Below are 26,555 nucleotides of genomic sequence, written 5' to 3' on the forward strand. Positions count from 1 at the left end.
GTAAATTCTCATTAGGCAATCAATCAAACCATTAATGATTATAGTACTCTACACTACAGCAACCAAGCACACTTGCCATCTTTTATGCTTTAGTGACATCTTAATTAACTCTCAGAGAGAGAGAGAAAACAAAAAACAAAAACAACTTCACATCCCAGCCCAGTCAGGGGTATAAAAATTTAACAGTCCAGAGCTTCGATCAACGTTATTTAATGTGCCATTCTGAGAGAATGCATTATCCATGCTGAACAGCTGTAAACGCCTCCGCCCAGGATCAAAGGACTGCCTCAGACTATTACCTCACTTTTCTGTCAGAGAGATATGAGCTGTGAGCATGCTATGTCTTAATGTGTAATGGGCCCATGATGCCCGCCCCAAAGCCAGCGGGTATCAGGCTGCTCGGGAGGAAAAGGAGGAGAACAAAACAAATCCTTTACTTGCATTTAGGATGACAACTTTCCTACCCTCAGAATTACTGGCTGTTACACTTCTCATCAGCAGGCCTCCTACTGTAAGCACTGCTTTCACACTACCAAGTGATATGCACACAACCCTTAGAGGAATATTCGGGGTTCAGTACAACTTCAGCTCAATTGAGAGCATTTGTGGTGCAAAAAAAATAAAAAATGTACACTTGTCCGTCCTTCTCTTTGAAAGCAAGCTTTGAGGTTATGGTGAAGTGTTTACAATAGATGTAAATGGGGGCAATTTTTGGAGGATTTAAAAGCAGAAATGTGACCCTTGTGAAAAAAAGAAGTACACTTTATCACACTTTTAAAGGCTGGGACACACCAAGCCGACGGTCAGCCATCAGCCAATGTTGGGCCCGAGTGTCTGTCAGGCTATTTTGTTCCACACATTGGCGGCAGTTTGCCCGATTCAGGATGTTGAATAGGCATCAGGGCCATTAAGTGAGATCTCTGATTGGATGTTCAGTTTAATGAACAAGTGCATATTCAAAATAGTAAACTGTGACATTGTCATGATTGCAATTTTACATAGAAAGGCTTAGTAAGTGTTTTCCCATGCTCAATTCATGTTAACATGCACATTGTTTATGTCCTGTGGTTATACTGTCCATTTAAAGTTCACTTCTGTTTTCCATTTGCCCCATTCACTTCCATTTTTTAAGTTCCTCACCGTAACCCAGATTTATGCACTTTTTGAAGAAAAGGAAGAACAAGTCGAAATAAATTTTTGTGATGATCAACATTATCCCAAGGGCTGTCAATTGAGCTTAACTTGTTTCAAACATGGAATACTGATTTAAGATCCTTCACATGATTTGTGTCAATGTTCCCTAATGTTTTGAGCTACAGCAGCACTCAACATTCAAGCAGTTTCAACTCTTGTCCCCATTTACGGTGGACCTTTGGAAGCACAGCCAGTGATTACCAGACAAATCAAATTATGTATCATGAAGTGGATAATACCAGTGCAAAAAAAAAAAAAGTAATTCAAATGCAAGACTGATCCTGTGAGTAAAAGGACACATTGTTCACCACAAATTAAATTGAAATATCCAGAAATACAAATTGACTTGTAAACAGCATTATGCCGTAGCAGCTCCTGCAGGTGCATCTGTTGCCATGACTTTAGATTGTTTTTCTTTCACCTGATTTCAAGGCTGTTGAAGAGTATTCTGTAGGTTTGAGTGGGAGTGAAGCACAGGCAATGACACTGCATGATGTTCAACAGGTAACCAAGCAACGAGTAAACAAAAAAACACAGCAGCCATGAGCTGCCCCTGCGCTCGCCCACTTCATTATATCCTCATGAGCTCCTTACAACGGCACTGTATCTCTGCTGCACACCAATGACTGGACACTCACATGAAGATCACTGACTTGTGCTTTGAGCAGCTTTAGCTGGCTTCTCTTGAACAGAGAGTAACATGTAGTCGTGGGTGTTTAATGTGTGGGGAATTTGCTGAAAATTTACTCAGTCTCAAGTCCATCCAAGATGTAGATGAGTTTGTTTCTTCATTGGCACAGATTTGGAGAAATTTAGCATTACATCACTTGCTCACCAATGGATCCTTTGCAGCGAATGGGTGCCGTCGAAATGAGAGTCCAAACAGCTGATAAAAACCACACAATCCACACAATTCCAGTCCATCAATTGTCTTGTTAAGTTAAAAGCTGTGTTTATAAGAAATCCATCTTTAAGATAAACTACGAGTCCTCTATCCATAATATGCTTTCTCCAGTGAAAAAGTCATTCTGTCTGAATCAGGAGAGAAATATGCAGAGATCAAGCACTGTTTACAAGAGATAACAGTCCAAAACAGTTCTAAACAAATATGTCGGTGTGATTATGATATGAGAGGACAACAGTGGATGGATTTTTTTATTGGAGAAATCAATATTATTGATATTGGGTTTCATCTTTTGTCTAGAAGCAATGGTTTAAATTTAAAACACCCTGGTAGATTTGTTTCTTACAAACATGCAGCTTTTCACTTCACAAGATGTTAATTGTTGGACTGGAGTGGTGTGGATACTTGTGGATTACTGTGATGTTTATATCAGCCGCTTAGACTCTCATTCTGGGGGGTGTTTCAGAAAGCGGGGTTAACTTATCTGCTAAACCCTGAACTCTCAGTTGATCAACCCAAACACTGCTTACTCGAGGTATGTTGGTTCCAAAAACGAGTCCAGGAGTAAGTTCATTCAACCCAGAGTATGTTCCTGGTTAAACCGCAAGACATTCTCAATAGAGCAATGAATTGACGAGCCACTATGGAAATGGCCGCTAACAAAAAGTGTGCCATACTGCTTCTTTCTTCTTCTTCATGTTCAAAGGCCGTTTGCACACTTAGTGCATATCGACGCCACCTGATGGGTGGTTGTGCAATCATTTTTCTTTTTTATGTTTAATCTTTAATCCTTGAAAATAAGAATTGTATTGTTTGTTTGATGCTAGTTATATAATAAGTCATATCAGATATGTATTTTTATTATAGAAATACATTATAGAAAATGCAGATCCATGATGTGTGAGATGATAATAAAATAAAACAAACATATATAATAAAATCAACATTATCTTGTCATAAGTGTTTTATAATTTAGGCAGATAACTATTATGAACAATAATATTAATATTAATACAATAAATATAATAAACATATTATAATAGATTACCTTATATTTTACTTATATTAGTGCTTTATAATTTACATATCATACAACTATATATATAAACATACCCGGGTATGTCACATAACCTGCTTTCTGGAACACCTCCCAGACGGCACCCATTCACTGCAGAGGATCCACTGGTGAGCAAGTGATGTAATGCTGAATTTCTTCAAATCTCTATGATGAAGCAACAAACTCATCTAGATCATTTTTGGGTGAACTATTCCTTTAAGCTTTATATACTGTAATGTTTACTACTGAACATTAATATAAAGCACAAAAGTACTACCAAATTATTTAATATGTTTTCATAAATGAAAGGGATTCCCTGAAAAGCGCTGATCGTATGTGTGGTATGATTCACACCGACACTCATCAGATGTGAGCAACTAAGCCTGCTCACTGAAAACCCAATGGCATCAGAAGTGTAATATTCTGATAATGACATTAAGCTGTCAATCAATCATGTGCATTAGTGACAGCCAGCAGAGCTCATAATCCTCCTCCCACATGCACATGGGAAAAATCAGAGGTGTCAGCTCTGGGCAGACCAATACGATTAGACAGTACCAACTGAATATCGGGGTGGTTTCCTTAATACATGCCAATGTACGTCAGCAGTAGAGAATTTTATGTGTAGTGCACTAACCAAATGTATTCCCGTACATAATTTTGCACAAAAGCTTCACTTATCTATTATGCTTACAGGGGTGAAAAATTGTTTCCCAGAAATATTATGGATTTCATTATATGCTGAGAATAAGTGAATGAATAAGATAATAAACAAAATTATGCTGGTTTATCACAAACACCTGAGACTTTTATGGTCAGCTCCTTTCTCTGAATTTATTCCCCCAGCGTTGACAATTTCACCACAAAACTGCTGTGAAAAGTGAAGACATGGTAGTTTTAATAATCCTCTTTTTGTCTTGCAGTTTTTGTGAATCTGTTCATTAAAGGAAACTCTCTGGCACAGAGCGTAACAGTCAGCTTCTGGAAGTAAAATCTCATTAAAGTACTTCATATTGAAAATAAAAAGGTTTTTAATAGGCAAACTACATTACCCATAAATAATTAATATCTTGGGTTATAGGTAATGCATATGATTTTATTATTATTAAAGATTGTTGAACTATATCTTCTTCGTCGTGCGTGTTGATAGACCACATGACCATATATATATATATATATATATATATATATATATATATATATAAAACACGGTTAGTTCCAGTCCTCGATTCTGATTGGTCAGCAGGAATGCTTCACTCAACGATTCTGTGTATCACTGCATAACAGCCTTAGCAACCACCCTTAGCAAGATAAACAATCAATAATATAGTGTCAAATCTGTTCCGTGTATAATTTATTTAGTTTAAATTAACTGCTTGTTATTTATTTAATGAAGTATGAGTGACCCCTGTTGGCATTATGCTGCATCTTTCATTTTTAATTTTGAGACCAGGCCCTTCCCCCAGTTGTTGATGTGTGCGTGAGTCTGTGTGAATGCCCAGAGTTTCTGAAGTGAGGAGAGAATATTACTAACTGTATTTATTAGTTTTCTGTTTCAGGTATGATTCTGTATGTCCATATGTCCATCACTTTACACTCTAATGATGCTTGCAAATTCGAGAATCAGTCTGTTTTAAACTAAAAGACAGAAAACAGACGTTTTCTCTTGCTGAGAGGTAAGCAGATGTATGTGTGTGAGAAAATATCATGTATGGTGTTAAAAATAATTGAGTCAACAGATGAGTAGAGTTCCTATTCTCTGTTTTTATTTGAGTCAAGTCACTATTATTTGTATAGCGCTTTTAGCAATGCAAATTGTGTCAAAGCAGCTTTACATCGGCTTGATATAAAGCTGGGTGGCTTTATATCAGCTTTACAGTATTTAGACGGGAAAATAGTTTGTCGAAATAGTGTCATTCTCCTCTGGCCAGACAAAATCAGCAGTTTAAATCTAGGCTAAAGCAGAATCAGATTGGCCAAAGGACTCATCTGGTTCCTGTGGTTTTGTCCAGATGGCCATCTTGGAGACAGGGTCTTCACTGGGGATCAGTCTCTGGGGCTCATCTAGGTGTCCTGGCTGTAGAGGTCATCTCTAGGTGCTGATCCACCATCTGATCTGGATACAGTCTGGATCTGGGTGGCTACGTTGACCTCGGAATAAGAAAGAAACAGACAAGTGTTGGGAAGTGTTCCCGGTTCCAGTTGACCTAATTAATGCAGCCTAACAATCCTTTAACGGATTTGAAATATAGAAATGCGATAGTATATTATGTGTAAGCCAGGTTAAAGAGACGGGTCTTTAATCTAGATTTAAACTGACAGAGTGTGTCTGCTTCCCGAACAGTGTTAGGTAGATTGTTCCAGAGTTTGGGCGCTAAATAAGACGAGGAATGGTACATAAGAACATTCTCTTGCCGTTTACTGTTGCTGTCAGGAACTATTTTTTTTTGCAGAAGGACAGCATTTAAAGAACTTGCTTCAAAATTATTATTATTTTGTTTTATTATTGTGTGGTAACCATTTTATAAAAGCAATAAGGTACTCGAGGCGTGCTGTATTGTGAAGTCACGGCTGAAGGGGTTGCACAACAAACACACTTCAGCCATGATTTATTCACATTACAGCACGGCCTCGAGTACCTTATTGCTTACATATATAATAAGATACTGGCTACTGCAGAAGGGGTGGGTGGTCACTGATGCACTCTATTGGTAAATATTATATAATGTCTGAATGCCTCTCTCTGTTTTCCTTTTTTCTTTCTTTATCTTTTAAGGAAAGCAAACATCATAATTTTCTTGTGCTATGACCCCAAACTATAGCTCCTGAATAAAGGCCACTCTTACGCATGAAAGGCACAAGCATAAGAAAGAGAATGAGGGGGATGGAAGACACTAGGACAAAAATAGATCCACGCATTTATGCAAGTATATTCCTCAGGGTTGTCTTTTCTAACCCCTCTAGATCTGTACATCTTATGTTCATTTGAGTTGACTGAATGGGCCTGTAGATGAGCCTTGCCCTTTGATAGAGGTAAAATGGTGTTATGTTAAATATGTACCATCCTCATGCCAACCCACACATTTCCCAGGGTGATTGTTAGAGGAAGCTGCAACAATCCCAGCTTACCAAGGTCACCGTAAACAGATGAGCTGATGGAAATTAAGATGGTAAAAAAGAACTGAAGATTGTGCAAGATGATGCCTTTGTGCTGTGGGCTTCCTTAAGTAAAATTTTCATTTGCAAATTAATACAAAAGTGTCATGTATTATTAACACCTAAAGTTTAATACTCAGGAAAATAAACAAAATTTTGCCACAATATAACGTGCCAATGTTAAAGCACAGATGAACCATGACTTGTTATAGTTATTTTTAATTTAGCTAAATATTTTTGTTTTATTTACTGAAATGAGAAAGCATATGTAAATGTGTGTGTGTGTGTGTGTGTGTGTGTGTGCGTGTGTGTGTGTGTGTGTGTGTGCGTATGTATGTACAGGTACATCTAAAAAAATTTGAATATCGTGAAAAAGTTCATTTTTTCTCGTAACTTATTTCAAAAAGTGAAACTTTCATTGATTTTAGATTCATTACATGTAAAGTAAAACATTTCAAAAGTTTTTTGTTTTAATTTTGATGATTCGAGTTTAAAGCTCATGAAAGTCAAGAATCAGTATCGCAAAATATTAGAATATTTACATTTGAGTTTAAATTAATGACCATCCATACAGTATACATTCTGGGTATCTCTTGCTCTTTGAAACCACAATAATGGGGACGACTGCTGACTTGGCAATGATCCAGAAGACGAACATTGACGCCCTCCACAAATAGGGTAAGTCACAGAGGGTCATTACTGAAAGCTTTGGCTGTTTAGTGAGTGCTGTATCAAAGCATATTAAATGCAAAGTTGACTGAAAGGAAGAATTTGAGTAGGAAAAGCTGCACAAGCAACAAGGATGACTGCAAGCTTGAGAATACTGTCAAACAAAGCTGATTCAAACACTTGGGAGAGCTTCACAAGGAGTGGACTAAAGCTGGAGTCAGTGCATCAAGAGTCACCACGCTCAGACGTCTTCTGGAAAAGGGCTACCAAGCCACTTCTGAACCAGAGACAACGTCAGAAGCGTCTCACCTGGGCTGTGGAGAAAAAGAACTGGACTGTTGCTCAGTGGTCCAAAGTCCTCTTTTCAGATGAAAGTAAATTTTGCATTTCATTTTGAAATCAAGGTCCCAGAGTCTGGAGGAAGAGTGGAGAGGCACAGAATCCATGTTGCTTGAAGTCCAGTGTGAAGTTTCCACAGTCAGTGATGATTTGGGCTGCCATCTGCTGGTGTTGGTCCACTGTGTTTTCTGAAGTCCACAGTCAACGCAGCCATCTACCAGGAAATTTTAGAGCACTTCAAGCTTCCTTCTGCTGACAAGTTTTATGGAGACGCTGATTTCATTTTCCAGCAGGACTTGGCACCTGCCCACACTGCCAAAGGTACCAAAAGCTGGTTCAATGACCATGGTGTTACTGTGCTTGATTGGCCAGCAAACTCGCCTGACCTGAACCCCATAGAGAATCTATGGGGTATTGTCAAGAGGAAGATGAGAGACACCAGACCCAACAATTAAAAGCAACCTGGGCTTCCAGTACACCTGAGCAGTGCCACAGGCTAATTGCCTCCATGCCACGCCACATTGACGCAGTAATTCATGCAAAAGTAAGCCCAACCAAGTATCGAGTGCATAGAAATGAACATACTTTTCAGAAGCCTGACATTTCTGTTTAAAGTATCCTTTTTTATTGATCTTATGTAATATTCTAATTTTCTGAGACACTGAATTTTGGGTTTTCATTAAATGTAAGCCATAATCATCAAAATTTCAAGAAATAAAGGCTTGAAATATTTCACTCTATGTGTAATAAATCTATATAATATATGGGTTTTACTTTCTGAAAAAATATTGACCTTTTTCACGATATTCTAATTTTTTGAGATTTACCTGTATGTATGTATGTATATATATATACACTGTATATATATATATACACTCACCTAAAGGATTATTAGGAACACCTGTTCAATTTCTCATTAATGCAATTATCTAATCAACCAATCACATGGCAGTTGCTTCAATGCATTTAGGGGTGTGGTCCTGGTCAAGACAATCTCCTGAACTCCAAACTGAATGTCAGAATGGGAAAGAAAGGTGATTTAAGCAATTTTGAGCGTGGCATGGTTGTTGGTGCCAGACGGGCCGGTCTGAGTATTTCACAATCTGCTCAGTTACTGGGATTTTCACGCACAACCATTTCTAGGGTTTACAAAGAATGATGTGAAAAGGGAAAAACATCCAGTATGCGGCAGTCCTGTGGGCGAAAATGCCTTGTTGATGCTAGAGGTCAGAGGAGAATGGGCCGACTGATTCAAGCTGATAGAAGAGCAACTTTGACTGAAATAACCACTCGTTACAACCGAGGTATGCAGCAAAGCATTTGTGAAGCCACAACATGCACAACCTTGAGGCGGATGGGCTACAACAGCAGAAGACCCCACCGGGTACCACTCATCTCCACTACAAATAGGAAAAAGAGGCTACAATTTGCACAAGCTCACCAAAATTGGACGGTTGAAGACTGGAAAAATGTTGCCTGGTCTGATGAGTCTCGATTTCTGTTGAGACATTCATATGGTAGAGTCAGAATTTGGCGTAAACAGAATGAGAACATGGATCCATCATGCCTTGTTACCACTGTGCTGGCTGCTGGTGGTGGTGTAATGGTGTGGGGGATGTTTTCTTGGCACACTTTAGGCCCCTTAGTGCCAATTGGGCATCGTTTAAATGCCACGGCCTACCTGAGCATTGTTTCAGACCATGTCCATCCCTTTATGACCACCATGTACCCATCCTCTGATGGCTACTTCCAGCAGGATAATGCACCATGTCACAAAGCTCGAATCATTTCAAATTGGTTTCTTGAACATGACAATGAGTTCACTGTACTAAAATGGCCCCCACAGTCACCAGATCTCAACCCAATAGAGCATCTTTGGGATGTGGTGGAACGGGAGCTTCGTGCCCTGGATGTGCATCCCACAAATCTCCATCAACTGCAAGATGCTATCCTATCAATATGGGACTAGGCAGCCTGACAAGAAGATGATTAGATAAGAAGGCTCTAAACATAGAGAGTTCCCTTAAATTGATGAGACATCCTCTTTATGTCACTTTTCTTCAGGTCTGAGAATATCAGAGTGCTTTCAACCATAAAACAGCAGAGCTAGTATGTAGGGAAGGTGTCTTAAATAAAAGGAAAACTTGAAGGTGATGGCATGAAGTTGATAAACCCTGAAAAGCCTGACATATGACATTATAACCAGAAATGATTATTTTCGTAATTGTCTTTAAATAAACCAGTTTATTAAACCTTTAGAAAAAAATTCATAAAAAGTTTGCAGATGTGTTTTTGTTAACAGTTTAGGGACCAATTCTCACTATTAACTAGCATACATGCATATCACTTGCATGTTGGCTGTTTATCAGTACTCATAATGCACATAATGCATTACCATATTTTAGATCCCTTAAAGGGGTCATCGGATGCCCATTTTCCAGTAGTTTATATGATTCTTTAGGGTCTTAATGAAAAGTCTGTAACATAGTTTGGTTAAAATTTCTCAATGGTAGTGTAAAACAACACTGTTGTTACCCTGTCAAAAACAGCTCTGTCTACAGCAAGCTTTTTTATTGCATGTCACTTTAAATGCAAATGAGCTCTGCTCACCCTGCCCCTCTCTTTCGAGCCGCTCTCTGAGAGATGGTAAATTTTAGCCACATTCATTGTGAAACTTGCTAACTAGTACATTATTAGGAAAGATAATGTATCTAAATTTGCAAAGATTCATTAAAAAACCTAACACTCACTTCTTCTGGAGGTGAAGCTGGATCACGAATGATTTGCGCGAAGATAGACGCATTTAGGTAGATCGGGAGGCGCATTCCCTTAAGAAACAAATGTAATCCACTGCGTCTTCAGCGGCTCAGATGTCGGGAGTAAATGATGACTGCTATGTTCATTATTACATCCAACAACAGAACACCTCAGTCGCTATGGAGACATTCTTGTCTACATCTGCTCCATCGATGAAACAATGGCGGACTGATGACAGCTCACTTAGGGCGGATCTAAGGTAAGACACCACTCCAGTCTGTGCTGAAACACTACTGTCAATAGTTTATTGGGGCAGAAGTCATATAGTTAATAGTGAGAATTGGCCCTCAAACTCAAGTGTGACTGTGTTTTCTGTTGAATATCAAACTTGATACAGTCTTTTATGGCTCATATATTGTGTTATACATGTACTGAGAATATGGAGATCATACATGAGGAGAAAAAACACCTACATTTTATTTGAGGCCCAAACTGAGCAAAAAACTATTTGCAATTTGGTGCAGTTCCAGATATTTATATAGCCAAAAATTAAGAAAGCTGATGGTGAGATGAACAAATAAATGTCTCTTAAAAGCCTGATGGATCATATTTGATATTTACATTTTAACATGATTTTTCTAAAAATGACAACCCGAAGGGGGGCTATTTTACAATTACACTCAAAGACATAGTATAGACACATTTTATACAGAAAGTAGGATTTATTGGGTTAAATGATAACATAATTTAGATTTTTCCTGTAAAAAGCAAATTATGCCGGGTTTTCTGAATTATTATTAGCATGTAAAGGGAAAGCCTTTTCCTCAGGCTGTTGTTCCATTATATATGGGATACACAGGCCTCCTGCCCACTGAAAATGCCACTATACATTATATCTATAAAGTCCAGGGCCATAACATATAACATAACATAGCATACTTCTAACAAATACCACATGACACAGCCTGCAGGAATCCATTAAATCGCTCACTCAGTCAAAATAATTGCCATTTAAATGCAATACAATGAGGAAAAGAATGAGAATGGCCAGTGTAATATAAAATGTTAATTAAAGTCCAGTGCTGACCATTTAAACCTATTATAGTTAGTTGCTGTCTTATTAATGAGGCCGTCTAGATAGGAAAGGCAGTGTATTTGTGCACATGAGTGGAAGAGCTGCGCGTCAGGCTGAATGAGAGTCAAACCTATGATGCAATGCAAAGAAAGAACGAGTGGGTCTCCGAGTAGCCCTTTTTAACATGGTCCACCATAGTTGGCATACAAATTTGAAATACATTTCCAATCACAGTTTAGTTTACAAAGGTGAAATATATTCTCACAGTACTATGTGCATTTCTCTCATGATCTAAGGTGAAATTCAGTGTGAGGTGTGTTCAGTAGTGACATTTGACCTTCTCATCCACGCCTGACGATGTGACAGTGCTGACACATCCTTCAGAAATCATTCTAATATGTTGATTTGGTACTCGAGAAACACATTATTAACTTTACAGTAATATTTTTTTGTATAAATCATTAAATTGTATAGGTTTATTAAATCAAAAGGTCCTTAAAGCCTAAACTTACTTTATTATGGAGTAATGCAGTAAATACATCATAAGCATTGATTTAATTCGGATAAAATGGCTTCTTGTTGTCCTCTTGCAGATGTAATCCAGTCTTGTTCCATTAGCTATAGTGTTAGTGGGATGGCTGACAGGGAAACATGTCAGAAATGAAAATACACGCATGTCTTTGAGAATGACAGGCTCAGGGAGATGTTGGCGACTCGAGTGTCAGTTTATATTTGCCACGGGGCTGACAGGGGTTTTGCTGCATCTGGAGGAGCCACAACAATGAGAGAATCAGTGCAGCACAAACCATTTTGGGTAGCCTTTAATTAGAAAGGCATAACGAACTGAACCCATAATCCCTCCAGATCAGTGGCAGGAAGAAAGTAAACAGTGCAGTGCATTAAAATGCAAATAACACTGCAGTACACTGTTACTGATATGAAAAGTCCATAAACATTACTCCAACATCACTGGATTTGAAATTAGTAGCTGAAAAGCAGCGCTCCAAACTGATTTAAATGGTCACAAGTAAGATTAATAGCAATTTAAAATCTAGTGACTATGAAGTCAGGGACTTTTTGATGTTTGTTGTATGTTTTTGCATGTTGAAAAAAGCTGTCAATCTGTGTATTAGTGGGGTGGATTTATCAGTGAAAGTTTCTGCAGGTTACATCGTTAGGCCAGTAGGTGGCAACAAGTGACAATCTTTGAATCAATCAATGATTTTCTCATAAAAACAAAAACAAAACAAAAGATGAATTCATTTGTTAATGAAACAAGTGACTCCCTGTGTCCATGTGTGTTTACTTCCCTACAATATAGTAGGTGAAAAACAGTATGTAAAAAGAGTAGTATGTCTGAATTCACAGTATTCGTCACACGTCAGCGATATTTTAAAGTGCATATCTAGTGGACACTTTACTATCCCGTTCCTCCCCGCTGTGTGCACCGTGACAGAAGACCAGACCTAAACAGTAAGCGGCGCCCCTTCACCGTTTTGTTTTGTTCGTTTTTTAAAAAAAAATTTTTTTATTCCTGTCTGTTTGGCCCGCGGCAAGGAAGTCGCCGCTCGTAATCCCGCCATAGCCCGCTGATAAAGCGTAGGAGTTCGAAGGGATCGCCGCGAGTCCGCCGTCCGCGGCTCCCTCAAGCCCACCGTACGCGGGGAAATCGATGCTGCTCACCCAAGCCTGCCTACAGTTCATGTGGCAAGCCCGCCGGCTTACTCAAGCCGTTTGGTTTGTTTCCTGTCATTACATTTTGCTCTGCAGTACATTTTGTCATTTTAGAATGTTAAGTTCTACTTCTGTAGTTATTTTGGTGAAAGTAACTGAAAAGTAATACAGTCATGTAACGCAATACAATTCTGAGTAATACAGTAATATTGTAAGGTAAGGAATTACTTTTACAGTAACAAGTAATCTATAATGTATTACAGTTTGGAAGTAACTTGCACAACACTGCCCACGAGGTCATGTGACAGGATTTGTGAATAGCATTGAAGCGACACAACTGATGCCATAAGTCACTTAACAATGACAATGTGACAAATGTAGTATGTCTTAATTACATTAATGCTACATTAATCAACATTTGGAGTGAATTAAAACCTTTCATCAAAGTTGTCCTACAACCTATAACCAAAATGCGTTCTTGTCTTAGGACAACTTTGATTAACTTTTTTGATCCACTTCAAATGTTGACTACTATATATAGAACATACCTTTATAATGGTTATGAAGTAAGTTCTTATTCAAATGAGGTACATAGATAGTGTGTGATTTTGGATGCTGCTATTGACTTTACGAGCGAGTCATTGAATTATTCTGTCAACGGATTAGTTCAAAAATACCAATTTATTCAGCAACACAACTAATGTGTGTTGTTGGCGGTGCAATTATTGGCCTGATTTAGTTTAAAATTACTGTTTTTTATGTTTTAATAGTGTAAACTGCTTGCTTTAAAGCCATATATTTTTTATAGTGCTGTCAAACGATTAATCGCGATTAATCGCATCCAAAATAAAAGTTTTTGTTTACATAATATATGTGTACTGTATGTATATATACACACACACATGCATGTGTATATTTCAGAAAAATATGTCATTTTTATATATTATATAAATATATTTATTTATAATATAATTTATATGAATATAAATATAGGCATGTAAATACATGTAAATATTTTCAAAATATATACTGTATGTGTGTATTTATATATACATAATAAATTTACACAGAACACACACAAATTATGCAAACAAAAATTGTTATTTTGAATGCAATTAATCGATTGACAGCACTAATTGTATATGAAAAAAAAAATCTATATAAATAAGAGTGATGTGACTTGACTGTAGAGCCGAATTGCAGAGCTGGTGCAAACCTATCCACATCACTTTGATAAGATGCTGCTGTCATCTTTGTTGTGTTTATTTTGTTATTCAAAGGAAAGCGCACAGCACATTTTAACATATTCATCTAAATGCCACAGGATGCCGGGATGTTCGCTAACAATATACCACTGAAAAGGTATTTCGAACATCTTCTTAACCCTATAAGTGAAGAACAAAAAAGAACTTTGGCTTGAGTATATCACTCAAGTATATCAGTCTGCTCAGGTAGAAATAGCTTTTTAACGAAACAACTTTGTTTTACTGTCTTCAAATTTGTTTCAAAAAACAGCATTGTATATACATATGGCTCCTTGTCCCTGGCCATTTCTACAGTCTGGAGCCTTATGTTCCTCTCTTTCTCTCAGACAAGAGTTGGACTACTATGTTTAAGTGTTAGCCATACTTGAAGTACTACAAGACACTGATACAGTTGAGTATGTTTTTTAAGCCAGCGGGACATTGTAGCTCATCCGCTGACTGTGAAAAGCAGGACTCAGCAGTCTTACCATCCCCCTTTATTGATGTTTCCTTTTATTGTGGCCCTTTACAATATGCTAGATGTTCCCTCTGGCTGTCAAACGTGTTTGTGTGCTATATGATGTGGGTTGAAGGTACTATCACAGCTCACACACACTGTAAAGGAACTTCTACCTCTTATTTAATTTTTATGGGATAGTAAATTATAATCCTGCAGAGCTACTTTAGTGATAGTGAGGATGTGGCACGTTATAGACTGCTGGAAATGTAAAAGCACCCTCTTCAACCACACAGAGAGAAACAGACAAAAATGACATATGTAGATGTATTTGATCAGAAACTCTGTGTGTAGCACCTACAGCTATGTACATCCTTTTGATAGCTCTTAAAGCATCTAAAGATTTTTTAAATATTCCATCATTTGGTCTGATTTTAATAGATTGAGTGGCACATTTCAGCACATTTCCTGTCATAATTTAATGAAGGCTTTGAAAAGATGTTCTTGATAAACGATGGGGCAGTTTGACCCAACAACAAAGCCACATCCTTAGCGAATGTGTGTGTGTTTGTGTGTGTGTGTTTGTGGTCTCTCAGTATAATTAACCTGCCGAAGGGATGCTAATCCTGCTCTCATCTGCTGAGAATTAAACTCAAACAACTCATTTGCTTAAAAGGCTGTTTACTACATATCGGCAGCTTGCTTTTCCCGTCTCCCTCCTTCTGTGTATGTGTGTGCACATGTGCGATTACTCTTTCACACTCAGGACTGAAGACTATTAAAGAAAAATAAGTATCTCAGCATTCTTCTCAGATGAGACAAATTAGGCTAATGATAATACAACACATTAGCACATTTGCTGTGGTCTTATGCTGAATTTCCCTTTATATGTCATGTTATGGACAATAGAATGCCTTTATGGTAAGTAGTCAGACATATCAGGTCATGTCCATACAGTGGCATGCAAAAGTTTGGGAACCCCTTGCAGAATCTGTGAAAATATGAATAATTTTAACAAAATAAGAGAGATCATACAAAATGCATGTTATTTTTATTATTATTTAGTACTGCACTGAGTAGGATATTTTACATAAAAGATGTTTACATGTAGTCCACAAGACAAAAAATAAATAAAAAATTGCTGAAATTATTCAAATAACCCCTTTCAAAAGTTTGGGAACCCTTGTTTGTTCTGAACAGTTAAACTGAGCACTGTTCTTCAGACAAATCCTCTATGTCCTCTAGATTCTTCATCTTTTGCATATATGAACCCTTTCCAGCAGTGACTGTATGATTTTGAGATCCATCTTTTCACACTGAGGACAATTGAGGAACTTAAATACAACTATTAAAAAAGGTTCGAACATTCACTGATGCTCCAGAAGGAAACACCATGCATTAAGAGCCGGGAGTCTGGCTTAGTCTTGTCTCATCTGTCTGCACTGGGAACCAGAGGTTCGGACTTGAATTGATTCACTATTCTGAGAACAGCTTGACTTGACACACCAAACCCTTCAGGTTTGACCTGACTTCAGATCACTTGGACTAAGTCATTTTTGACAGTGCCAGATGGGAACTGTGTACAGTGATTTGTTCATCAAAAGTTTGAGGGGACAAAACAAGCCTATTAGTGTGAAATGTCATTCAAAATAACTGATTTGCTGGTGTTTATATGCATTATCCCAGCAAGCAAGTTAATCACGTCTGGACCTGTTTGATAGCAGCACTGAAAAACAGATTTACAGCCCACAATAACTGGCATAAGCTAGCTAATTATCTTCCATATTTCATTCCCATTTCATTTTGCAAATCATAATCCTGGAACCAATGAATTCATGGCTATTCAAAAACACATTTATATAGTATATGCTAATTACGCAAATCCATGTTACACCAGTATGACTAGCTACACTGATATTACTTAGTATAATTTTATCATCAGCATACTCTTCTTCTTCTTCTTCTTAATAATAATAATAATAATAAATGTATGACTAATGATAAAAAATCATAGGTAATAATAATAATTAATGTAATAATACAATAATAAATTAATTAAAAGCAAAGATAACAACAATTATGTAATAATATTTGAATCATAATAATTAACTTAATTATAGAAGGGATAAATTATATTAAACGTAAACAACTTATAACAACAATAATAAATATATTAATAAATAACAAATATGATAAACTTAATAACAAAAATAATATTTTCATTTAAACTAAACAAACATACAAATAAATAGTATATATTTTGTATAATTCGTTAGTAAGATTTGGAGGCCACCTTAAAAGCTTGATTATTAAAAACAAAACAAATGGCAACAATAATAGTATAATAAATAATATTAAATAAATGTAATAACAATAATGACAAATAAATAATTAATTATAATAAATAATATATATTAAAACTAAAGTAATAAATTGTATTAAAGCTGCAGTCCGTAAGTTTTGCTTCTTTGTTGTCATCTCTGTTTGAAAAACTGGAATTGCAGCTGCTTGTGGAATTATCTTGCTTGCGTGGGGTTGTGAGTTGGCACGGCTTCAGCGCGGATGAATCTAATGTTTTGAGGTGAATGTGTAGCTGTCAGTCACTGCACCCGTGTGGATTTTTACTGTACTTCGCAACCACAGATTCTAGCCTATGTCTTGGAAATATGCCCAAATAAGAATTGCCATCGGAACAAGTAAGTAGCAAGTCTGCCACGTTTGTTCTGCCCAACTGAGGAAAAACCTGAAGGATCCTCACAGGCGATAGCCTAGTAACCGGGACAACTTCTTTATGTTTACAGACGTGACGTAATGACGCATACCATGCTCGAATTTCCTGAGGAAACCTACCCGTACCACTCAAATTAGAAAACATTACTATAAGCTAACCGTTGTGAATCGGGCTAAAGTAAGGCGATAGTTTTGAACACTGGCTGGTTATGTAATTGCTCAAATATTAATTTTGGATAATTTTTAACCAAAAACAGTTACGGACTGCAGATGTAAACTAAACAAATACTACTACTACTACTAATAATAATAATAATAAAATATATTATTTATCATATGATAAACTAAAAAAAAAAAAAACGGTTTTAATGAAAAAAATTTTTTTTATTAAAAAGCTAAAATGAATGAATGAATGAATTGTGTGTAATTTATTTGTAAGATCAGGAGGCCACCTTAAAGGCTTGACTCAATTTGACTTAATATATAGAGGCTAAAGGCTTGATAACACAAAGTTTGTCACAAAAATCCATTTGACTGAGTGAAAATTCTCACTCATAGAAAAGGCTTTCTGACTTACAATACTGTTATAATAAAATTATTTGTTGTTAACACGTATCTCTTAATAGCTCATGTAATTTAATCACCCGAAGCACAATGTAAATCAGCACATCATTCACAAAACAGTACTATTTTCTCCCTATATACAGTATAAAGCTGCATATGGAATATGGGTCAGTCCCAGTTCAACTATTATATCTAGACATCCGTGTGTGTCTTCTGCACACTCACACACATATAATAATTCCCTCAGAGTGAGTCCTCCTTTTGCGCTCTCAGCCACATCCGCCGCCAATTAATAGCAGCACAGATCCTACATCAAAAACCTCTCTTCGTTTTCCTCCTTTACTTCCAGCTCTCGTTCTGAGCATCCACGTCCATTATTCCCAAATGTTTACATACCCTTCAACCTCCGGCGCCGTCAGCACACTTCACTGCTCACACTGAGGTTAAGTAGTTTGAGCAGCACAAGGCTGTTTTCCATCTGAGCACCTGTTTAACCAGGTGCTCTGTGAATGTGAGTGTGCTGCTGTGCCAAACTCCCTCGATTGTTTACTGTACATGTATAATGCAGCATGACACTGAACGCTGTATTCCCATCACAACTGTGTTGTAGAGACATTTAACCTCCCTTCATGTAAAGAACAAAGGGCAACATGAGAGCTAATTAAGATTTGTGCCCTTCCCTTTAGTAACATTGCATGCTTACACTGTAGATAGCTTTGCTAGTTATAACTGGCTCATTCTAACTTTGTTGTTATACGTTGCTTACATGCAGTGTGTAATATATACTGTATACTTTGCTCAGTATTTACAAATATGTGAGTGGTTTGAGAGCATAAGTGTCACGAATCCAGTCTCTGCTATTTCGCCATCAGAGGGCTCCACTACCATTCAGTCTATTTTCCACCAGACTCCATTTCTGAAAATTCCATGCATAGGAACTGATTACATTCTGACCTGTTTCCCATCAGTAGACTATTTAAGCAGCACACACACACACTCACGGCGTAGTATTGTATCCTGGTATCTTGTTCTCTTGTTTCCCTTGCCCTGTCTTCCTTGTTTTTTGCACTGCCTTGTCGTGTTTTTGACCTTAGACTATTTACCTTGTGTTTCTGTGATTGCTTGCTGCCTGCCCTGACCATTGCCTGTTTCTGGATTACTCTTTTGTCTCGCCCTTCATTGTTGTTTGCTGGTGGATGACCCTACCTGGGGCCCATTTCAATAAGGAGGTTCAACCAACTCGGAGTTTAAACTTGAACTCAGAGTTGACTTACTCTGAGATGGGAAGCTCTGAATTTCTGGTTACATAACAGCTGAACTGAGTTAGTTTACTCAACTCTAAGTAGGTTGACTCTGAGTTAAGTGCGTGCACCATGACTATAAAAGTCATGATCAGAGGAGCGCCGAAATTACGATTCACCATGGCAACAGCTCCCACCAAAAAGATGTCAGCGCACGTACTTCCGTCAATGCGTAACTTTAATTCTTAATAACTGCCAATAACATCAGAGGTGAAAACTGTAAATTATTGAACTAATATTCATTTTATTGGTATCCCATGGCCACAAAAAAAAGAAAAAAAAAAAGGAAAAAGACAGAAAAAAGAAACAAGAACGTGGCAGCAGCTAAAAATGAAGTATAAAAACAATTCAATCAAGGTAAAGCTTTAAACGTGAAAGGTTCATGGGTGGGATAAATGACTTTACAAACATTTGACATTAAATATCATTCAATGTGTTTCTCAATGCGCTGCAGTTTTCACATAACTAAATATTCTCTAATCCAACCTGTTACATTTCTTAATTAGAGTATAAAATTAACTACTGATTTGTCGACAGCAAGAAGGCAGAGGCTCCCAAAAAGGGGGGAGAACCTGCACCAGCACCACTGCCAGATGAAGAGGAGGAGATGGTCAAGTATTGGAAGATTTCTAAAATCCAAAGGTAAAAAAAATAACTTTTGCTTTTGTATTAGGAAATAAAGATGACCACAAGTTTTTGAATAATTTGTTTATTTAACAGCTGTGATGTGGTTACGGCTTGTACTACCCTTCCATCTGGCATCCTTCCATTCCATAAAGTAATCAGTTTCATTTTCAGAAGGGGCAATGGTGGGGATATGCTTGTCATCAATGCATCCAAGCTTCCACACTGGAAATCCTGAATGAAATTCGGATTATTGGGTTACTTCCAGATGTTACAGAAAGATGTTATCAAGTGAACGTCATTTATCAGATTAGCCTCATTTAGACCGATTTTTACACCACCGACTTACAGTCCTGTGAAACCCCTCTTTGACAGATTTGTGCCCAGGAAAAAAATTCTCAGAATGAGTGCGAGAGGGATGTACACTTTCCTTAGAATCTGCATACAGCAGACTTATAATGTGCTCTGCATCTTCGATGTTTTAAAGTGCATTTTTCTTATTTTGCTAATTATCTTCCAAAGGGGTAAGAAATTCAAAATATTCTTGTTTCCGTTTGCATTAAGATAATTTTACTTGTTTTATATAAAATGCACGTAAAATGAAAATCCCCAAGGAAACAAGACTAAATATAGAAATGTTTTATATATAAAATGCATATTACGAATTTGTTTATATTTGTACTTGAAATATAACATATTTGGACAAAAATACTAAGAAAATCAATTTTGCAGAGTGAATGAATGAATAAGGTATTTAAACTTTACTAACACTATAAAAAGGGTGAGGAGACCGAAAGAAACTCTGGGTTTACCGAAGAAAACCTGCTCCCGACCAGGTTAGGTTCACAGAGTAAGTTACTACGGTAACTGAGTTACCTCTCTTTCAGAAATGGGCTTGACTTACCCTGCTTTCTCAGGTTTGACAAACTTCCCATTTTGAAACGGAAAACCCAGAGTTTCCCTCATTTCAGGGTTAACATACTCAGAGTTATCTTCCTCCTTTCTGAAACGGGCTCCTGTTCTGACTACGCTCTTTTTAAATAAAGCCTGCACATGGATCTCCAACTCTGTTGTCACGCTGCCCTGTTACAATAAGGTGGGTCAGTTATGACATTCTTAGTGTTTAATGGGAGTGTACAGGCTAAAGAGTTATTTTAGTGCAATTTGCTTGTTTCAGTTCTCTGATTGGAGGAGATTCTCTGCAGAATCATGGGTAAGGCCTAATGGATAGAGAGTTGGACTTGTAACCTGAAGGTTGTGGGTTCGAGTCTCAGGACCGCCAGGGATTGTAGGTGGGGGAGTGAATAACCAACACTCTCTCCACCCTCAATACCACGACTGAGGTGAGACCCTTGAGCAAGGCACTGAACCCCCAACTGCTCCCTGGGCGCCGCAGCATTGGCTGCCCACTGCTCCGGGTGTGTGTTCACTACTGTGTGTACACTTGGATGGGTTAAATGCAGAGCACAAATTCCGAGTATGGGTCACCATACTTGGCCACACACCACTTCCTTTTTTTTCCCTTTTTAATGTAGTTTTTATCAGGAACGCTGATGCTAAACCTGATTATTTAAAAAAATCAGTTGAACTAATGCCGGCTGATGTCTTTAACAAAAGAATATAGTATCGATTAACAACTTTGGAGCTCACAGTAGGTCTGTCTTTAACAGTTTGCAAGGTATTGTTAAAAAATAATTCCCCTATGGAGAAAATTAAGGAGGGTTTTTTTTGTTTATTTTTACACCTCAGAAACCAACTGCTGCACTCTGGTTCCAGTGTTATGAATGAACCAATTATATTATAATCATCACATCCTTATTGACTCATTATATTTGATTGTTATTATTTGACAGTATTTGACTTTATTATAATTATATTGCAGCATTATGACATTTTTCCACAAAATTTGGTTTAAAAAGGCCAAATAATAATTATTTAGTTTAATTTCTGATATAATAACTGGATGCCATTTTTTGAATTAAACAGGTTTCTTTATTATAATAAGAGAGTTCTAGTTTTGTTGTGCTGCACATATGCAACACAGACATATTTGTTGATTATAACAGTAGCATAATCATCAGAGAGGACCTGGCAACCCGCTGATGATTAATGTGAGTCAGATCTGCTCTGCACCTTAGTGATCTAGAGACAATCAAGACATACAAAACACTAAACAAAGTGTGTGACTGATAAAATTATATAGTAGGCCAGAGGCAATATTTGTACTGGATAAAGAAGATTTAAGGGCCATAGATGTGACTCAATAAATAAAGAACTTACACATTACACTCAGAAAGTCATATTATATATGTGATTGCCATGTTTACTATAGTGTACACTATTTATGAAGGAAAGCTTTGACCCTTTGACTTGGACTTTTCATCTTTCTGTCAAAAACACGTCTGTAAATAAGCTTTTTCCTCTTTTGTTCAACGTCAAATAACACGCACACACACACACACACCGCCAAATCCAATCCATGTCTCCAAGTGGTCATCCTTATGAAATAATTGCAGCTTATGAACACAGAGCAATGCCAGGAAGAGAGAGGGCAAGGGCTATACAGCACACTACCAAATTCTACACTAATCATTCCTGTCGCATGCTAATTTAAACAATATCAATATTTAATATACAAGCAAGGGAACCCTGGCACGCATAAAGTCAAATGAAGCAGTGAAGAGACAAACGAGAAGACAGTGAGATTAGAGCCCTGTTCTCTGTTGAATTCTGCTCAATAGTCTTTAATCAGCACCTCTGTCATCTCACTGACTGGCTGGCTTTAGCTGTCAGCAAAAACCGCTGTGAATAAATCCAACCGAAGACTATCCAACAATAGTTCTCATTTGAGCATCCCCTAAAGCCTCTTTAGGAAACAATTCACTCTGAATTAGGATTTTATCATTTACTCACCCTAATGTCTTTCCAACCTGTATGACTTACTTTCTTCAGTGTAACACAAAAGGAGTTTAGCAGAATGTCCAAACTGCTGTTTTCCATACAATAAAAGTGAATAGGGACTGGGGCTATCAAGCTTCAGATAGGACCAAAAAAAAAAAAGAGTAAAGTCTTACAATATTTTATGTGAAGAACAGACCTATTTGAAATCTTCATTCGTCATGTCATTCATCTTCATTCAACACTTCATCGATCCCCTTGGTTGCATACATTCAAACATGATGCATTAAGACATATCACATTGCAGATTTATATCAATGACATCGAATGGAAGTAAAAATCCCATTTATTTTCTTTATAGGGGAATTGATTTTTACCATTAATGTATAAACCTGTAATGACAGGTCTACTGTGAGCTATGAGGTTGTTAATCAATGGAAAATGGATTTGTTGAAGACATCAGTTAGCCTTAAATAATCAGGTTTACCATACAAAGCTCAGTGAAAAACTACACTACCCATGATTCTACAGAGAATCTCCACCAATCAGAGAATCAAAACAAGCAAATTATGCACAAACATTTCTGCCACCCACTCCCATGAAGCACTACACAGGGCCATGTTTTCCCTTCATAAAAAAACCCTTCATTTAAAAACTGCGTGTTATCTTTGATTAATATTTAAATTTGTTTGATGATCTGAAACATTAAAGTGTGACAAACAGGAAGGGGGCCAACACTTTTTCACACCACTGTATATATATCTTAAAAACTGTAGGTTTATATTTATCCATTGATTAGGTCTATCTTTGTCTTTTTTGTTCAATTTTCAAATATGTTTTTGTTTCCAATCAAACTTTGGTTATGTTGTCATTCATCTCGTAGCTGGTTGGTTTGGTTCATGGTTTATAACGCTTTAATTTCTTAAAAATCCCTAGGAAAAATGAAGGTGAACTAGTTCTCTGTTGGTTCTCTTGTCTTGTGATTCATCATTGATTGATGTACCATATTTGAATATATGTTAACAAGAATGAGATTTTGTGTGATGTGCGAACATTCTTCAAAGTTTTCCTTTGGTTTCCAACAGAGGAAAGAAAGTCATACAGGTTTGTAGTCTGAGGAAATGGCTGATTTTTTTTTTTTCAGATAACTCTCATTAAGATCTAAATGAATGGATTAACTCACTGGTTTAACTACTTTGTGTCCAAACACTGAAGAGACAGAATAACAATCACTTCTGGTGCTGATTGGAAACCAAAATGGGTTGAGGGTCATTGAGAGCAGGTGGTTTGCGTAATTAAAGATATTCTTGGATGAGGTTTCCAGGGTCTGAAAGAGCCTTGACAATACTGTAAATCGCGTTCTGAGGTGGAGAGACAGACAGGGGGATGGGTGGGGTCGCCATAATAACGAGACTTAGAGAGCTCTCCTGCACTACTAATCAACATGAAAGCCAAACAGACCCAAAGGCTGTGGAAAAACGGCACATAGGGATGTGAGGTTTTCTTTATGTGTGTGTGTGTGTGTGTGTGTGTGTGTGTGTGTGTGTGTGTGTGTGTGTGTGTTTGTGCGATATCACAGTGTGTCTCTGCTCTCCATCAATACTCAGTACTCAAGTTCATCCCCTGAGGATTCTCCCTCACACAGCTTTCACACTGACTCATACATTCTGCTATTATTCCATTTGCCACTGCTCCAACATCTTCAAACGCAATGAAATATTAACAAAAGTTTTTCTTGTGAAAAATAGCACTGGACAACGCTAGAAAGCTGCAGCTTGGAGACTCTAGCAACATGCAGTGCTTTAGAGCAGCGTTTCTCAACTGGTAAAAAACATACAAACAATGCTAAATGCTAATGAATAAATGCAGTCATATAAGCATACATTGTTAGCATAACTAAATAAATAGGCTAATCGATGTTTACAAGATGGCGAAAATACTTCCCGTCATTGTTGACATCAAAGGAGTTAGCAACACCTTTAGTGATGCCAAAGATCGTGCGTCCAATCAAATTCCATTGAATTTTGATGCAATTTCATCTGTATTTGGTAGAAGCTAGCCAAACAGGGCAACTGACAATATGGATAGATTTGATGACATTCCCTTATTTAAAAGAAGATAAACACAGTTTTTGCTGATTACAGTGTATTGGCCGATTAATTATTGGCTGCCGAGAATGTGAAACCTTTGAAATTTAAGATGCCCAATAATTTTGCATATTTCAGTTCATGGTAATGTGAATACATTTCAGCATTTGATTTTGAGGATAGATTTGTTTACTTTTGCATGATAAACTACATTCATTTTGGCTTGCCACCTTAAGTCCAGTGTAAAATCTGGATCTGGATGCAAAACAATTGCGAAGAACCTCTGATGTAGTGCTAAAAGACACATTGCTGAGTACAAGAAAGATCTATGACTCCTTTCTTTCTTCCATTTTATTACAAAACAAATAAGTGATTAACCAACATAATGAGACATTATATCACTCCACCCACTATTTCCACCATCCAATTAGGAACAAAACAAGCCAAGTCCAGTAAACAACTGTTATCTGAAATCCTGATCAACAGCTGCTCTGCTCCAGCATGCACATCTTTAAACAACCCATGCGGAGTCACTGAAGCACTGCGGGTCAGAAGATTCTTCAACCATCAGCAGTAAAAGAAAGAGACGCTACTTACAGGAATTTCTCTTGCTGCCACTGGCGGATCCTGGGGAAGACATCCCAGAACCTCTGCTGAGTCTGACCAGGAGTCTTGCAGTGGGAGTGCCGGAGTGTTGATGTTTGTTTACAGCACAGGCAACCCGCTACACATCTTGAACATCTAGACGAGCAGCACTGGAGGGTTAGGGACACACACACACACACACATGCACGGCTAGTGATGCTGTGGAGCAGTGCAGTTTGCAGCAAGCGCTCGGCTGTCTAATGGACCGAGAGGCAGAGCAGCAGTGAGTAGTAGATAGGAATGTACCACTCAGCATCTCTGGAGGGGAACCACTCAGAGAGAGGAAGAGAGAGACTGCATTAATAGAGCATGGGAATTTCAGAAAGGCAGAGCATAGAGGAGCAACAATAATGTACAGTATGTGGAAAATAGCGTGTTTTTTTTTTTTTACCTTAAACCACATAAACACATTGCATTACACCAAATACACAAAATACTGTTCTTTTTAGCAATGCCATATGACCCCTTTAATATATTTGGCAGATGCTGATAACATGCACTGATAAATTTAGTAAAATAAGACCTGAAATATGAGTATTAAAGGAATAGGTCATCCAAAAATTAAAAGTTGCTGAAGAATTTACTCACCCTCAGGCAGTGTTGGGAGTAACGGCGTTTAAGTATAACGGCGTTACTAACGGCGTTATTTTTTCATTAACGGAGTAATCTAATTAATTACTTTTCCCATCGTTGCAACGCCGTTATCGTTACTGAGAATGTAAAGTGGCGCGTTACTACAATTTGGTTGAATAAAGCGCGAGGAGGTGTCAGGCTTTGGCTACACATCAGCTGCCTGGAGAGAGCAGTGGTGGGGATGATGACGCCGTTGCAAATGCGATGATGATTGGCTAGGTGGGCGGATGCCCTGCTCACGCTCTCTCATTGCACGCTCTTACTACCACTAAACACACAAAGACCGCGACAATGGCGACAAGCCAGGAAAATTCAAAGGTAGCGTTTTCTAACTGGAAGTACCGGCACTACTTCTCACTCATGGAAATTAAAGGCAAGAATGTGTATGTAACATGCACGCTATGCCCAGGGAAAAAAACGTTATCCACGTCTGCATCAAGTAACTCAAATCTAATGAAGCACCTTACATCAACCCATGCGAATATGACACTTGTTGCTGCTGCAGCTGCTAACCCAAGTCCAAATGTAGAATATTATTATTATTAAA

At 37.6% G+C, this 26,555-nt stretch overlaps 1 protein-coding gene across 1 annotated transcript in view; it reads right to left on the reverse strand.

The window, feature by feature from the left end:
• LOC306847421 (dysbindin-like) overlaps positions 1-25,574 on the reverse strand; it is a 40,800-nt gene extending 15,226 nt beyond the window's left edge. Inside the window, exon 1 of the mRNA XM_079381371.1 lies at positions 25,328-25,574. Coding sequence (XP_079237497.1) covers positions 25,328-25,370 — 43 coding nt within the window. The 5' untranslated portion in view covers positions 25,371-25,574. The remainder of the gene's footprint in view (positions 1-25,327) is intronic.
• Between the last annotated feature and the right edge of the window lie 981 nt (positions 25,575-26,555).

This window comes from Barbus barbus, assembly GCF_936440315.1.
Source record: "Barbus barbus genome assembly, chromosome: 27".
Lineage (NCBI taxonomy): Eukaryota > Metazoa > Chordata > Actinopteri > Cypriniformes > Cyprinidae > Barbus > Barbus barbus.